Raw genomic sequence first — 16,075 nt, 5'->3', positions numbered from 1 at the left:
CTTTATAGAAGTGTTTGTGGGATTCAGGGTTGTGAAAATTCTACAGAACAGTGCACCTGGGAGGGGTTGCTAAGCTCATCATCAGCTGTTTGCGGAACACTTCCGCTTCCGGCTCTGACTTCTCCCATCCCACTTGAGCATCTCAGAGGGCACCGAGTCTGATTCTGCGTCCAGGACCTAGCACAGAGAATTACCTGGGTCAGTGACTGGCTCTCAGACCCAAGCGTCGGTCGCTCTGGTGTTGAATTATAGAATTCTTTGTAAATCAGTGATCAACCCCAGGGTTACCGAGAGAACGAACGGGATCTATCGCATTTAGAAACTATCACTCCACAGTTCGTGTTGCTAGCCCCACATTTTAACATATTCTCACTTTCCTACTTACATTCTGTATTTGTGGGAAGTTCTGTGTTGTTGTTGTTGTTGTTTTTAACGGTCATTGATTTACACACTTTCTTATCTCTCAATCCCTTTCCTTTGGCTTCTTCACTTTCCTTTGTGATTGGCTGCAAATCATCTTAACATGATTGGCTAGGGCATCTGCCCGTTATCTTTCCCTTGATCCGACGGGAGAAATGGGAAGAAAAAAAGTGTATTAAACTCGGCTGTTTTATTGGCTCCGCTTAGGGACGTACGGCGAGGACGCAGCCATCTCAAATTTGTGATTGGTTCTTATATCCGTCAGTCACGCTGCAGCTAACCAAGTTCTGTGGCCCGTACTACTCCCGATTGGCTGTGGGGGTGGGGTTTAGGCTGAAAGGGTTTTCATTGGTCCGGAACTGCCCCGCTTGCGGCCCGAGCCCGCCCCCTGTTCGGTTGCCGTGGTTGCAGGCCAGGCCCGCCCGCTTGTCCTCTGACAGCGAGGCTTAGGGCGGAGGGAAGCGGGTCGGTCGGTCCGTCAAGCACGAGGCTCCCGCGGCCAGGCCAGCACGGAGCCGTTGTCATGGCAGCCGCCGCCGGGGGCGCGGACGAAGAGTCGCGCTCTGGCCGCTCGAGCTCGGATGGCGAGTGCGCGGTGGCTCCAGAGCCGCTGACGGGCCCCGAGGGCCTCTTCTCCTTCGCCGACTTCGGGTCTGCGCTGGGCGGCGGCGAGGGGCTCCCGGGCCGGGCGGCCGGCGGGGCCCAGTCCCCGCTACGCTACCTTCACGTCCTGTGGCAGCAGGACGCGGAGCCCCGCGATGAGCTGCTCTGTAAGATCCCCTCCGGCCGGCTGAGGCGCGCCGCCAGGCCCCACCGCCGGCTCGGGCCCACTGGCAAGGAGGTGCACGGTGAGGAGCGCGGCTGGAGGCGGGGCTGGCCCTCGGCTGAGAATCGGGCCCTGATCTCCCCAGCCCGTTCAGGATGGTGTCCTCCGACGTCTGAGCTACGGACCTGGAGTGACCCCTGAGTCCACTTTCAGTACCAATAGTAGTATTATAGCTGCTAAGGATCATGAGTGTAAAAAAAGTCTTCCTGCTCAGAACCAGTCCCGATGGCTTTTCACATTTGGTAGTTCCTGAATAGAAACTTTTCCTAACTCCAGGTGTTTATTTGTAGATAATAAATGGGACACTGGAGAATATTATCATATCAGAGCCAAGTCCTACCAACTTATTTCTTTAACTGCACAGACCTGGATTGGACTTTTCTATCTCATTTAGGTCTTAGGCAAACTATAGAACCTTTCAGCTTTAGTTTTCTCATCTGTAGAATGGGTATGGTATGCTTTACAGGTATGTTGCCAGAGTTATTAAGTAAGGTAAGGAATATATAGTTATTATTCTGCCTTTGTTGTGTGCCAAACACTGTTGGGTGGTTTGTGAGCATTTCTGATCCTCGTAAAAACTCACTGAGATCCAGATACTGTTCCCATTTTACTGAAGGTGAAACTGAGGTTCAGAGAAATTGTCTTGCTCCAAGTCACATAGCTAGAAATTGGCTATGCTGGTATTAGAACTCCTGCTCTGGTACTTCTACCATATTGTCTTTTACATTTTATGGATGCCATGGAAACCAACACCCTGAAAGTTTTAAGAATGGGGACTAAAAAAAAAAAAAAAAAAAAAAAAAAAGAATGGGGACTTTTAGGGTCCCTTTAATACCTACTCATATCTTAGTGGTGTTATGAAGATTAAATGAAAATTTGAAAGTGCTGTATGAATGTAAGGGATCGTTATATATATGAATTGCAATTTTTGTCCATTTCTCTGATGATAAAGGCATTGCTTTCTGTTAGCCTCTAATATACAGGTAGTGTCATTGTGGAGAAAAAAGTTTCTGCATAGGAATCATCAAATTTAAGTAAGTCATTTGGGAGTGGTCTGTTTTGAAGGAGGATGTAAGATTATCTGTGTAACGAGCTCACAGAGTGCTTCCGTGTAAATCATCTCATTTGGTCTTTGCAATGACTCAGGCCTGTCAGGAAAGAGCTCAACCTTGTTTTGCAGGTGATAGACCTGAGGCCCAGGGGGTTAACTAACTTGTTCACGGTCACCCAGCTCCAACAAGTGGCAGAGCCAATATCTGGCTCCAAAGACCTTGGAGGATTTGCTACAAAATGTGGCTTTTGCACTAGCTGTGTCACATTTCAGGTTTCTCCTAGTTCCCAGGGTAGTGTCACTTGTATCCTGGCCCCTTTCTTTCTCTTTAGATGCTACTGTGGCTGAATGGTGGGTAGCTAGGAAGCCATCACTTTTTGCTTCATCATGGCCGTTGCTGTTTTTTTTTTTTTAACTGGCACTCTTATTGTCTTCACAGCTCTGAAGAGGCTGAGGGACTCAGCCAATGCCAACGATGTGGAAACAGGTGAGTGTGCAGAGTGAGTCCAGCTCCCTGGTCTGGTCGGGGAAGGAAAAATCCAGGTAACCAATATCTGGGAAGACAGTGCTTGAATTCTGCTGGCTCACCCCTGGGACCAGGCTTGCTGTACTTATTGTATAACTGCAGTCATCTTGCAGATGACAAGTCTGGCTCAGATGCTCACTCTTCCCATGCTTCCCTGTCACCCTGTACTTCCTGATATCATAGCGTTTATCACCCTGTGGACTCCATGGTGGTGGGGACCATGTCTGCTTTTATATCCCTGGCACCCAGCCGCAGAGTAGGAACTTTTTGCAACTTGTGGTTAATGGGAATGAATAGTCAATTTGAAGTGCCAGGAGAGCCACCACCTTCAACTGCTCCCTGAGGCCTTGTGGTAGTTGGGTCAGTGGTTCTCCAACTTTAGTTGACAGAACATCAGAAAGGCATGGGAGGGGCTCCTAGCAGGACACCACTTTGTTTTTTGTTGTTGTTCTTCACCATTTGCTAGCTGGCAGGGCAGTAGCAGCATCAAAGCTACAAGACAAGCCATAGGAAAAAAATTTTCATTGTATCCACTGACTTAATTCTTTCTGTGAATCAGGGGAAAGTGGTATATGGGTTTTCTTTGGCTGCTGTAACAAATTACCACAAAGATAATGTTGTAAAACAACACAAGTTTATCATCAGACAGTTCTGTAGGTCGGAAGTCTAACACAGGTCTCACCAGGCTGAAATCAAAGTGTCCGCAGGGCTGTATTTCTTTCTGGAGGCTCAAGGGAGATCTGTTTCCCTGCCTTTTCCACCTTCTGAGGCCGCCCGCATTCCCTGGCTCGAAGTCTTCTACCTTCATCTTCAAAGTCAGCCGAGGGATAGGAGAGCCTGTTTATAGCAGGCGTGGAGAGAAGGTCGTTCCCCTCAGGGAGCTGGGCGTTAAAACACAGGCCTTGAGTGGGTCCCTTATCCCTGGCAGAGCATAGTGAGCAGGCCTGGAAACTGGAGGGGTTTTCAACGCTCTCCACTTTTATCTCTTTTCCATGAACTTTAATATCGTGGAATATTTGGGTAGCAACCTATATAGCTTTTCAAGGAAAGATGATGTGTTCTCTTTTTAATATCTCGAGTGTGTGGCCAGAGAATATTTTAATTATACTTCCGTTTCACAGAAAGTCTAGTTTATCTTTTTTTTTTAAATGGGTTTATTTTCTTTTATTTTCTTTCTCACATTTATTTACTTAAAGATTTATTAATTAATTTTTTTTTTTTGGCTGCGTTGGGTCTTAGTTGAGGCATGCGGGATCTTTTGTTGTGACGCGTGGGCTTCTCTCCAGTTGTGACGTGTGGGTTTTCTCTTCTCTAGTCGTGGCACTCAGGCTCCAGGGCACGTGGGCTCTGTAGTTGTGGCGCACGGGTTCCAGAGCACGTGGACTCTGTAGGTTGCAGCACGTGGGCTCTGTAGGTTGCGGCATGCAGGCTCTCTAGTTGAGGCGCATGAGCTCAGTAGTTGTGGCGCTCAGGTTAGTTGCCCCGTGGCATGTGGGATCTTAGTTCCCCAACCAGGGATCGAACCCACACCCCCTGCATTGGAAGGCCGATTCTTAACCACTGGACCACCAGGGAAGTCCCTCTCTCTTTTAAAAATTGAAGTATAGTTGACGTACAATATTATGTAAGTTACAAGTGTACAGTATAGGGATACACAATTTTTACAGGTTATACTCCATTTATAGTTATTATAAAATACTGGCTATATTCTAGTTTATCTTTTTTTTTTTAATTTATTTTTGGCTGTGTTGGGTCTTCATTGCTGTGCACAGGCTTTCTCTAGCTGTGGTGAGCAGGGGCTACTCGTCGTTGTGGTGCAAGGGCTTCTCATTGTGGTGGCTCCTCTTTGTTGTGGAGGACGGGCCCTAGGCATGTGGGCTTCAGTAGTTGTGGCACGTGGGCTCAGTAGTTGTGGCTCGCGGGCTCTGGAGCGCAGGCTCAGTAGTTGTGGCTCATGGGCTTAGTTGCTTCGCGGCATGTGGGATCTTCCTGGTCCAGGGCTTGAACCCGCGTCCCCTGCACTGGCAGGTGGATTCTTAACCACTGTGCCACCAGGGAAGTCCCACATCTAGTTTATCTTGAATCAGGTGTCCACATGGTGGTTTTATTATTTTGGTGGAAATGCTGTAATTTTCCATTCAGAGTCTGTGACACATCCATCTTCAAATCTAAGTGGCTCTTAGATTTGCCAGGCTCTTGCCGGACTCTGACAGCGAAAGTGGCTGTAGATTAGCCTCTTCATTCCTTTTCCTGTATGGTTACCATTTTGTTTAATGTCTCTCTGCATGCTTGTTGGTTTTTTTGGTATAGGTTAGCAATTATAGTGGATGTAAAATTTATACCCTGCTATTAAATCGTAAGTGCCTTTCTGTGAATTCATAATCATTTAAAAGATTTTAAATGTGAAAATAATATGTGCATTTAAAATGTTTTGAAAATTAGAAAAATCTTCATGAAAAACATCCTTAATGTCAGCAAAGGAATCTCTGTTAATATTTTGGTGAATATGCTTCTTGTCCTTTTTCCTATGCAGAGGAATTTTCTTGAAGGGCTTGCAAACTGTGCTGTATACACAGTTTTGTAGCCCGCATAATGTTTTGTGTATCATAAACATTTTTCATAGTCTTCATAACCATTTGTTTTTTCAAAACGGAAGCGTTATTTTTTCCTATTTATAGAATGAATATGTAGCTGTACAATTTTTTTGAAGCTTATAAAGTAAAAGGTAGAAATCACCTTGTAATTCCAAGCCTCAGTTATAACCACAATTTGTAATGGATGCACATGATGCCTTCAGAGGGACAAAGCAGGAATTATTTAGTCAGTCACATGTTTGCACACTGGTTTTTCATTTTTAAGATAATTTCCCAGGAATGGGGTTGTTACGTCAAAGGATACACACATCTTGATGGCTTCTGATAGATGTTGCTAAAGTGCTTTCCATAAAGACTGTAGCTGCACAAATCACAAAACTGGAACTGACTATTTTAGCTTTGCTTTGTCTCTTGGATACTGGCTCCCGTTTGGTGGTGAACACGGAGGTGACTGGAAGCTCCTCCTCCTCCTCCACTCTCATGACCCTTTCCCACCACCTTCATTCGTTCATTTATTCAGTCAGTCAGCAACATTCGTGGAGCAGGACAAGTCATATCTCGGTCCAGGATATTAAGAAACAAAACAAAAAACCTACAGAATAGTTGGAGAAGACGAGTATAAAGCAACACCACTTCTAAAAAAAAAAAAAAAAAAAAAAAAAAACCGAGGAAACTGAAGTCCTATATTTAGTTGGAGAGGTGTAAGTTCTCGAGCCAGAGAAGCCTGGGTTCCTAGCCGAGCTTGGCCTCCTGTTGGCTTGGGCTGGAGTCTGTCTCCTGATCTGTACCATGGACGTGATACTGTGCTGAGTGGTTGAGGGCTTTGGCAGTCAGGTACCTGATGCCGGGCTGCTGCTCCGTCCACAGTCGTAGTTACTCTAAAACAGCACAGCGTGTTAACATGAAGCAGCAGGATGAACAGGGCCCTGTGGGGATGCAGGAGAGGGGGCAGGTCACTCAGCCTGAGATGAGAGAGATTCACAAAGCAGGAGATACCTGGATTTCATTTGAAAGACTCAAGTCCTTCAGAGGTTTGCTGGGGGATCACTAGAGCATTTTATTTCTTGCTCTAAGTGATGTTTGGCAGCAATTTCTGCCTTTCAGTTGACGTGGACGTGTAATGCATAAGGCCTCACATTTTATAATGGCTCTGCACTTTTCAAGGAAGGAATTTTTCATCCATTATTCTCATTACAGCAACTCTGGAGGTTAGCAGGGCAGAGATTCCTCCCATTTGCCGGTGAATGGGGGCCCAAATCTAGGCCTTCCCACTGCCCCATGCTGTTGGCAATGAACTCCTTTCCTTTTTGCTTAGTTTAGCCTGGGACTTGGTCTGTGTGGCAGAGCCTGTGCTCTGTCCACTCTAAAGGGCTGCCTCCTGGGAGCAAAGTAAGAATCAGCCCACAGCTCTCTCGGCTGTGTCCAGCTGGAATGGATGTGTAGCCAGATGCAGGTAGAGGGGCGGGGCCAGAGTCTATGCTGGCGATTTCCATGACTCCCATATTTCTGACCCTGAGGGCCGAGATTCTTCTATGATGTTTTATCCCTAGACACGTAGTTTGAGCACCCAGAATACGGGCCCTCAGTTGTGCCCTCAGGAGAATGAGTCCCTTGTCATTGGCAGTCCCCATGGGGCCAGCCTCTAGGAGGGACTAGCTCTCCCAAACATTGTCAGTGCCTTGCCTGGAAGGGCCCCTGAGCATCCCCATCCATCCCCTGGGGCTGCAGCCTGGCTAACACTGCCACTCTCTCCACTTGCTCCCTCTGTCTTGGTGGTGTCAGTGCAGCAGCTGCTGGAAGATGGCGCGGATCCCTGTGCAGCTGACGACAAGGGCCGCACAGCCCTACACTTTGCCTCCTGCAATGGCAATGACCAGATTGGTGAGTCCCGGGGAGAGGGAGGGAGGGAGGCTGGGCGAGTAGCATCACTTCAGAGGGGCTGGGGGAGGATCTGCTGTCTGCTCAGCCGGGTGCTGGATATAAGGAAGACCCGGCCCCTCTCACTCCTTTAGCCTGTGGAACTGGCACTGCCAGACCAGGCCAGGGGTCCACCTGGGGAAAGAATATGATTGCCTCTGAGGTCGGACCAGTCCTTCAAGACATTCAGGCAACATTTACTCAGTGCTAAGGGCAGCAGCGGGACAGCCCCCCCTTTTTTATAAGTTTTTTTGGGGATGTGGTATAACTTACAAACAGTGAGCTTTCTGTGTGTATACACTGCTGTAACCGCCTCCTGGATCAAAATATAGAATATTTTCAGCACCCAGCAGCCTGCCTCATGCCCCTTCCAGTCCTTACCCCTTCGTAGACCTTGATCACCATAGATTAGTTTTGCCTGTTTTTCAATTTCACATAAATGGAAGCACAGAATATGCACTCTTTTGTATCTTGAATTCTTTCACTCAAAATTATATCCTTGAGGGACTTCCCTGGTGGTCCAGTGGTTAAGACTCTGCGCTTCCAATGCATGGGGGAGGGTTCTATCCCTAGTCGGGGAACTAGGATCCCACATGCTGCGCGGCCAAAAAAAAAAAAAAAAGGAATTACATTCTTGAGACTCATCCCTGAAGGTTGTGAGTAATGGTAGCTCTTTGCTCTCGTTACCGGCTGGTGTTTCATCGTGTGACGGACCACAGTTCACCCGTTCTACTATTGATAGGTATTTGTGTCTTTTCCAGGTCTGGGCTATTAGGAGGAGCAAAGCTGCTAGGAACATTTTTGAACATGTGACTTGATGGATATAAGCACTTATCTGTGTTAGAATTGTTGGGTCACTGGGGTACACACACGTTTAGCTAGTGTGTATTACCGAACTTTTCCCAAAGATGGTTCTACCAATATACACTCCCACCAGCACTGTAAGAGAGTTCCACATTTTCCCACATCCTTGGCAGTGCTTGGTATTATCGCTTTTAAATTTTAGCCCTTCTAGTATAGTGGTATCTCCTTGTGGTTTAATTTGCGTTTCCCTGATGGTCAGTAATGTTGAGCACATCTTCAGGTATTTATTGGCCATTTTTGTATCCTCTTTTGTGAAGTATCTGTTCAAGCCTATTGTCCATTTTTTTTAACAAGTTGCCTATCTTTTTCTTATTGATTTGTAGAAATTCTTTATATATACTGGATGTAAATCATTTATTAAATATAAATGACTTTTTCTCAGTTTGCCTGTTTGTTCTCTGAATGTTCTCATTTGATGAACACAAGTTCTTAATTTTATTTATTTTTATTTATTTATTTATTTATATTTGGCTGCTTTGGGTCTTCGTTGCTGCGCACGGGCTTTCTCTAGTTGTGGCGAGCGGGGGCTACTCTTTGTTGCGGTGCACAGGCTTCTCACTGTGGTGGTTTCTCTTGCTGCGGAGCACAGTCTCTAGGAGCGCAGGCTTCAGTAGTTGTGGCGCACGGGCTTAGTTGCTCCATGGCATGTGGAATCTTCTGGACCAGGGTTCGAACCTGTGTGCCCTGCATTGGCAGGCGGATTCTTTTCCACTGTGCCACCAGGAAAGTCCCACAAGTTCTTAATTTTAATGATTCCAATTTATCAATCTTTTCTTTTTTATGGTTAGTATTTTTGTGACCTGTTTAGGAAATCTTTGCCTATCCCAAGGTTATGAAGATATCCTCCTGTTCTGTTCTACAGACCTGACTGTTATAGCTTTCACATTTAGGTCCATGGTCCCTCTTGAATTAGTTTCTGTATACGTTGTGAGGCTCAGATTGGCCTCCTCATATGAGTTAGTCTGCCTGCACATCCATCTGGGTAATTGGTGAGCCCTGGTGATACCACAGCCCACCATTGATGTGACCTAGAGACTCGTAAGGAGGGGCTGCTCAGCATCTTCTATTGGCCTAATTCCCACTGTGGTGCTTGGCTGTGGAAGGAACAGAAAATGCCCTTGAGAGCCTTCACTAGCAGCCACTGCTATTGGAAGAACTTTCTTTAACCCCTGAAGTCTCAGTCCCATAATACCTGCATAGGCCAGGGTCCCTCCCGGAATCCTCAGTTCCTGGCCCTAGAGTCCTGCACATGAGCCTCAGGGGCGAATGAGCCAGTGAGTGAGTGAATGAAACAGCATGGGGGACTGTGTCAGCTTTCAGTGTTCCCCACCTTGAGTGAGCCTCTTTAGCTAGGTTACAGTTGGGGGTTAGGGTGCTGCTCATAGAAGCCCCCAACAGCTCCTCTTGGGTTTTCCTGTTTCCAGTGCAGCTGCTTCTGGACCATGGAGCCGACCCCAATCAGCGAGATGGGCTGGGGAACACGCCACTGCACCTGGGTAAGTGCCTGGCAAGCTGCCAAGACACCCTTCTCTGCAGCACAGACAGGCTCCTCTGATGTAGAGCCTGGGGTCCTGCGGGCTCCCAGCAGTCTCTGCTATCGTCTGGGGGGAGCCTGAGCCCCCAGAGCCACACTCCCCTTGGGCTGTGTCCCATGGCTGTCCCCATCCATCACTAGCTGGCTGTGCCTTGAGCAGAGCTGATTTCACAACCTGAACTGACTCACCAGCAGCTCTGTTAGGGCAGGTTCCCGCCTTGCGGCTGACTCACACTGTGGCTCATGGTGAGGCAAGTCCTGTCTCCAAGCCTCAGTTTCCTCAGCTGTACAGGGAGGGAGTTGGATTTGATCACCGAGTCCCTCCCAGTCGCTACCTTGGTGATGCCTTCTCAGGGGCGTGACCTGGCATCGGGACCCTCAGAGACATAGTCCTGCTCCCTCTGGTGGGCACCCAGGCCAAGCCGCAGTGGTCCTGGATTCTCAGTCTCTGTTCTTCTCCCTCAGCGGCCTGCACCAACCACGTCCCTGTCATCACCACACTGCTGCGAGGAGGTGAGTGGTCCCCTCCCCTTCTCCCTCCTCTCTCCCCCTCACCCCCAGCATGCTCACCTCTGCCTGCTCCCACAGGGGCCCGGGTAGATGCCCTGGACCGAGCGGGCCGCACGCCCCTGCACCTGGCCAAGTCGAAGCTCAACATCCTGCAGGAAGGCCACTCCCAGTGCCTGGAGGCCGTGCGGCTGGAGGTAAAGCAGGTGAGTGCCCCCCTCAGCTGAGCCTGCGGCCCCAAGCAAACCCTGGGCAGGTGCTGCCCGAACCACAGACACGCCCACCTCCGGCACCAGGGCTCCTGGGTGGCTTCACGCGGACCCCAGCTGGCACCTGTTCCACTGTGCCCCTCGGCAGCAGCATCAGGCCACTTTGTGCCTCCCAGCACACCCTCAGCCCACCCTCTGGTTTCAGATCATCCAGATGCTGAGGGAGTACCTGGAGCGCCTGGGGCGTCACGAGCAGCGGGATCGGCTGGATGACCTCTGCACCCGCCTCCAGATGACAAGCACCAAAGAGCAGGTGAGCCGCAGCTGCAGGTCCAGACCCAGGCCCTGGCCGGAGCCTCAGGGCCAGCCCACCCATGCTCTGACGCAGGAGAAAGGCGTGGCTGTGGGCCTGTCGCCCACTGTGGACCTCAGAGCCTCTGTCTACTTCCTTTGAAGCTGCCCTGGCCCTTCTCTCTGGGGCGGTCTGAGACCACCTGGCAGCAAGGATTCAGCCTCGGACAGCTGCTCCCTAGTCACGGTGAAGCCACCACATGCCCTGCAGGGAGAGACAGTGTCTGCCCTCCATGCCTGTGGTGCTGCTGGGGGGACCCGGGGGCACCCCATAACAGAGCCTCGGTTTCATCCCGCAGGTGGATGAAGTGACCGACCTGCTGGCCAGCTTCACCTCCCTCAGCTTGCAGATGCAGAACATGGAGAAGAGGTAGCAAGAGAGGCTCCCTGCCCTCCCGCTCCGCCACTCTCCCCCGCCCCACTGCCCTCTCATTACAAAGGAAAAGCCCAGTGCCTGGGACTTTGTCTGCCGAGGCCCTTGCCCCCAGCTGCTGCGAGGCAGAGATGCTCTCTCACTGACCTCAGCGCCACTCCCAGCCACGGTCTCCATCGTCCCTGGGGGCCAGGACCACAGCCCACAGCGTCTTCTTCCTTTGGCTCCCACAGTGCCGCAGCCACGCCTCACTCAGCTCTGGCCGACGCGCTATCCTAGCAGGCCTCACTCGTCCCATGGCCTCCCTGGCACCCTCGGCAGGCCCCAGACCCTTCTCTGTGTCCCTTTCCAACCGTGGGCTCATTGCAACCAGCAGGATTTGGCTTAGGGCAGGCACCCTCTGGCCTAGGGGGCTTCTGGGCTGGCCCCGCACCTCTCACCAGCACTTAGGTTTAGGCTTGTCACCGGACTTTCAACGAGACATGGCAGTGAGTTTCTCTGGTTGGAAGGAGGGCGTTGGTGAAGCCTAGACCTTAGAAATACAAAGTTAGGAAGGGCCCGGCTGAACCCAAAGCAGGTAATCCCCAGCCTTTTTTCTCCCAATCATTGAAACACCAGGAGGGGGTCGCCATTCTGCAGCCTAGTTGTAGTAGGCGGAGGAGTGGCCCCCAGGATGGCCATGTTCTAATGCCAGGAGCCTGTGAACATTACCTTATATGACAAAGGGGACTTCGCAGTTATTAAGTTAAGGGTCTTTAGACAAGGCGACTGTCCTGAATTATCCAGGTGGGCCAGATATAATCACACAGATCCTTATTAGAGGGAAGCAGGAGCTCAGAGAGGAAGCAGGAGATGTGGTGACGGAAGCAAGAAATCGGAGTAACTCGAGGAAGGGGTCACAAGACAAGGAATGCAGGCGGCCTCCAGAAGCTGGAAGAGGCAAGGAAATGGATTCTCCCTTCAGAACTTCCGGAAGAGACCAGACTGCTGATGCCTTGACTTTAGCCCAGAGAGATTTCAGATTCTGACTGCCAGAACCATAAAAGAATAAATTTGTGTTGTTTGAAGGCCCAAAAACTCACTGCAAAGAAGTCCCACCCCCGCCACCCCCCCGCCGCTGCCACTTCTGCCCCGCTGGGAGCAGACATTATTCCCCTTGGGGCTCTAACACACCAAAGGCGACGCCCCCTCCTGGAAGGGATCTGCCACAGCAGGAAGCCTGAAGGGAGGTCCTGCTGTGCCCAGCCCTCTCCCAGGAAGCGTTCGACTGCAGAGTAAAGACAGACTTTTTCCAGAGCCTCCCTGTCTGCTCCGGCTCTGCCCCACCTTCCCTCTCACCCAGTTGGAATCCTGGCTGCTTTTCAGAGGAGGGGAGCTTGTCTCCCAAATCCCAGCTTGATCAGACCTGAACTGAACTCATGGGACCCAGCTGTTCCCCAGACCCTAAGGAAAAAAAGGGTCTTTCTGTGGGGCTGAGGTACAGGTCCGGGGCTGCCTCCAGGACCCTGGGAGAGGGGAGGCTGCAAGCCCCACCAGGTCGCCAGGGCTGGGGAAGGTACCCTCCCCAAGACCGGGGAGAGAGGAGGGCAGAGGAAGCAGTAAAGTGTGTCCATGCAACACAAGCTGCTGCTCCTGTGAGCAAGGTGGCTGCTGGCTGGCCGTGTGCCAGAGTAAGGTGAGGGGCGACCTGTGAGTGGGACAGGTGGGTGGGCGGGGCGGCCTTTCTCCCTTCGTTCCTGTCCACGTGATTAACCCCCTCAGGTGAGCCTGCCCACTTAGGCCCAGGGGGCACGTTAGAGCTTGCCCTCCTCTGGGGGCTCTGCTGGGGCCTGTGCCTGGACACAGCCCCGCTTTGCCCCTGGCCCCAGGGGTGGGGCTGAGCAGGGAAGAGCCCGGGGCAGAGGAGAAGCAGGATGGGAGGGAAGGGACCTCAAACTCGGTGAGCTTGCTTCTCTGGGCCTCCCTCCAGCACACCTCCGGGGCTGATCACCCTAGAGAGCGTTGAGGCAAGGTTTCTCAACCTCAGGTCTAAGGGGTTCAATTAGCGGGCCATTAGAGAGGTATGAACCCCCTGAAACGATGCAAGATTTTGTGTGGAGAGTATGCATGTACTGATAAAAGGGTCTATAGCTTTTATTCTAAGCAGGGTCCACACTCAGAAGAGGTTAGGATCTCTTGCTGCAGAACTTCGGGAGCAGATAGGTGAGAGGCCTGGCCAGGGCATCCTGGGGACTGCCTGGGCACTTCTGGGACCTGTTATTCCCTAGGGCAGCCTGCTTTCTATTGGCAGAGCTGAGGAGGTGGGGCGTGCTGAGACTTTGTGAAATTGCCCTGAGATGACTGCGCATTTCTAGGATAACTAACCTGCTTCGGAGACTCACGGGCTAACCCCTAACAAGTCCTTGGCCTGAACCAAGCCATCCCCACCTGGCAAGTGGGGTGCCTCCCTGCAGCATCCTCCATCCCTGTGGTGCCCCGCCCACCCATCCCTGGCCCTGTAGCCATGTAACTAGGAGAATGACCACCGGGGCAAGCGAGGGGGCCATCGTGAACCCCACCTTGGCTGTACAGACAGTGAACAAAAGGCTTGACAGATGAAGGTGGCTTATGGGCCAGCCATCATACACTTGCCAGACAGCCAGGCAGCTAGCCAATCTTCCTCGATCCTTTGCCGGCCAAGATTTTCCCTGCAATCCCAAATCTCTCTGAAGATCCAGCCAGTTAAAGTCAGCCTCAGACATTAGGGTGAGTCAGAAAACACACAAGTTGGCCCTGAGCAGACTGGGCTGGGCAGGGCAGGATGGAGAACTGGACAGAGGCTGCCCACACAGGAGTTAGCTCTGTTACTAGCTGCTCTGGGAGCTACCAAGTTGGTGGGGGGAGCAGGGAGGGGGCCGGGGGGTTGGGGGGGCAGTAAGAAGAAACCCTGTTGGCTGATTTCACCGGCTGGGTGGGGTCCTTTGCTTTATACCTCCCATGTCATTCACGTTGGAAATGCCTATCAAGCACTTGCCACGTGCTCGGCAATGTTCCAGGTAGGAATACAACAGGGAACAAAAAAAGCAAAATAAAATCCCTGCCTTTGCCCATGGCAGACGGCGGTAATGCTTGGGGAATATTCACAACTTCTCCCAACCATGCTGTGAGATAACTGGCCTTGCTGGTGCTTTGGACGGGTGAGAAAATGCAGGTTTGCCAGAGTGACCCACCCAGGCAGCTGGGCTGGACCCTGGACCCACCCCCAAAGCTCGTGCTGCTTCCACCACGCCTGATATTAGAGCTTTCTCAGAAGCAGAGTTTCCTAAAACTGAGGGTGACAACATTTGTTGAGCTCCTACTGTGTGCCAGCAGGCCCTTTACACAAGCCCTTTGATTTAGTGTTTGCAGCCAAAAGGGTAGCCAATGCCCTTGCTCCCACTCTTTTATAGATGCAGAAGATTGAGGCTCAGGCAGAGGGTAATTTGCTTGAGGTCAGGTAGCAGCGCAGGACCCAGCCCAGCCCAGGAATCTCTGCCAAGGTTCCCAAAGTGCCAATGTCCCCAGTGCTCCTGAGACACAGTAGAAACTGATGGACCTTACTGAGTGAATGTCTCTGTCCCCGTGCACGGAGGGGTGGGCCCTTTCCTCGCTGAGCACATGGCACAGTGTGCTCGGTGGACAAGGCCTGCACCTGGTCACCTGGAGGAGAGAGAGGACAGTGAGGTGATGGGACTGAGCTGGGTCTGGAATGGTCTTTGCTGATCTTTGGTGGCTGCCCAAACTATTGCAGGCCTTCCGAGGGGGTGGGAGAGCTGGGAGCGGCATGAGCCAGGCCTGGCGGATGGACAGGCACAAGCTGGCTTTGGGGCCAGGAGATGGCCTGGAAAAATGCAGGGCTCGGGAGCGTGAGGGGCTGGCCAGAGAGAGAGGTGAGACCAGGCTGTGGAGATCCTGAGGTCTGAAGATTTGCCCTGGCAAATCCGGGTAAAAGCCCCACCAGCTCCCCAGATTGCTTCAGATGCTGAGCCCAAGGCAGGGTTAGGAGGTCAGGAAGTTGGACTGATTGATGCCTGGATAATCCCAACAAAGTCCCTGGCTTCCCCCAGCGATGGGGCCCGAAGTGAATTAGCCCAAACCCCCTGATGCTGGCTCTCAAGCTAACTCCGAGACCTTGGTGCCTGCAAGGAGATATGATCAGTTCACTTTACAGTTGAGGAAACAGGCTCAGGGAAGCAACGGAGTCTTACCTGAAGCCCCAGACCAGGGGCCAGAGTGGTCCCTTGTCTCTGTGACTGGTCCACGCCAGCCTGGTGACTTTCTCCCGCTTTGAAGGTTGGGGAGGATGGCACGTGTTATAGAAGCACTTGGCTGTCAGCATGCCCAGTGGGGCGGAGACAGGTGAGTTGCGCCTCCCCAGTTGGATTGTGAGGGGTTTTTTTTGGCCACACCACGTGGCTTGCAGGATCTTAATTCCCTGACCAGGGATCAAACCCGGGCCCCTGGCAGTGGATGCTTGGAGTCCTAACCACTGGTCGGCCAGGGAATTCCCAGACTGTGAGGGTTTTTGATGGAGACAAGGGTCCACCCGGGAGAGCCCTTGAAATCTCGCATATAGCTGGCAGCACCAGGGAGCAGCCCGAGGCAGTGTGCCTAGAACGCAGCCTGGCTCAAATGGCTCAGTTCTACGGGTCCTGAGGAACAGAGAGGTCAGCTACGAAGTGCAGGAGCCAGGATTCAAACCCAACGATGTGGCTCACAGCCCGTGCCTTGACCCCTGCACTATGCCACCTCTCTGAGTTGACCTGGCAGGTCCACCAGATGCCCAGTCCAGCACCCTCCCCAGCGCCACAGCCGTCTGAAGCACCCCCAGGAACTCCAGGCTGGCACCCCTTGCCTCTCAACCCCTCCTCACCCCCCTTCCTCC

General features: G+C 51.6%; 1 protein-coding gene across 5 annotated transcripts; it reads left to right on the top strand.

Annotated features, from left to right (window-relative positions):
- Nucleotides 1–883: 883 nt before the first annotated feature.
- Nucleotides 884–12,239, top strand: ANKRD54 (ankyrin repeat domain 54; the record flags this gene model as incomplete). 5 transcript variants are annotated; one of them, XM_079715348.1, is made up of 8 exons in its annotated part: nt 884–1,268; nt 2,737–2,784; nt 9,623–9,694; nt 10,198–10,245; nt 10,321–10,445; nt 10,654–10,761; nt 11,099–11,169; nt 11,993–12,239. In XM_079715348.1, the coding sequence occupies exons 1-8, from the start codon at nt 944–946 to the stop codon at nt 12,198–12,200; spliced, it is 1,005 nt and encodes a 334-aa protein (XP_079571474.1). In that variant the 5' UTR covers nt 884–943. The 5 variants fall into 5 exon arrangements, with proteins under 5 accessions (XP_079571474.1, XP_079571478.1, XP_079571475.1 ...); XM_079715352.1 differs by lacking the exon at nt 11,993–12,239 and adding an exon at nt 7,200–7,298 and having other exon boundaries at nt 11,099–11,173; XM_079715350.1 differs by lacking the exon at nt 884–1,268 and adding an exon at nt 7,205–7,298 and having other exon boundaries at nt 2,756–2,784.
- Between the last annotated feature and the right edge of the window lie 3,836 nt (nt 12,240–16,075).

This window comes from Hyperoodon ampullatus (assembly GCF_949752795.1).
Source record: "Hyperoodon ampullatus genome assembly, chromosome: 11".
Lineage (NCBI taxonomy): Eukaryota > Metazoa > Chordata > Mammalia > Artiodactyla > Ziphiidae > Hyperoodon > Hyperoodon ampullatus.
Note: the sequence above shows the minus strand (reverse complement) of the source record. Positions and strands in the feature narration are given on the sequence as shown.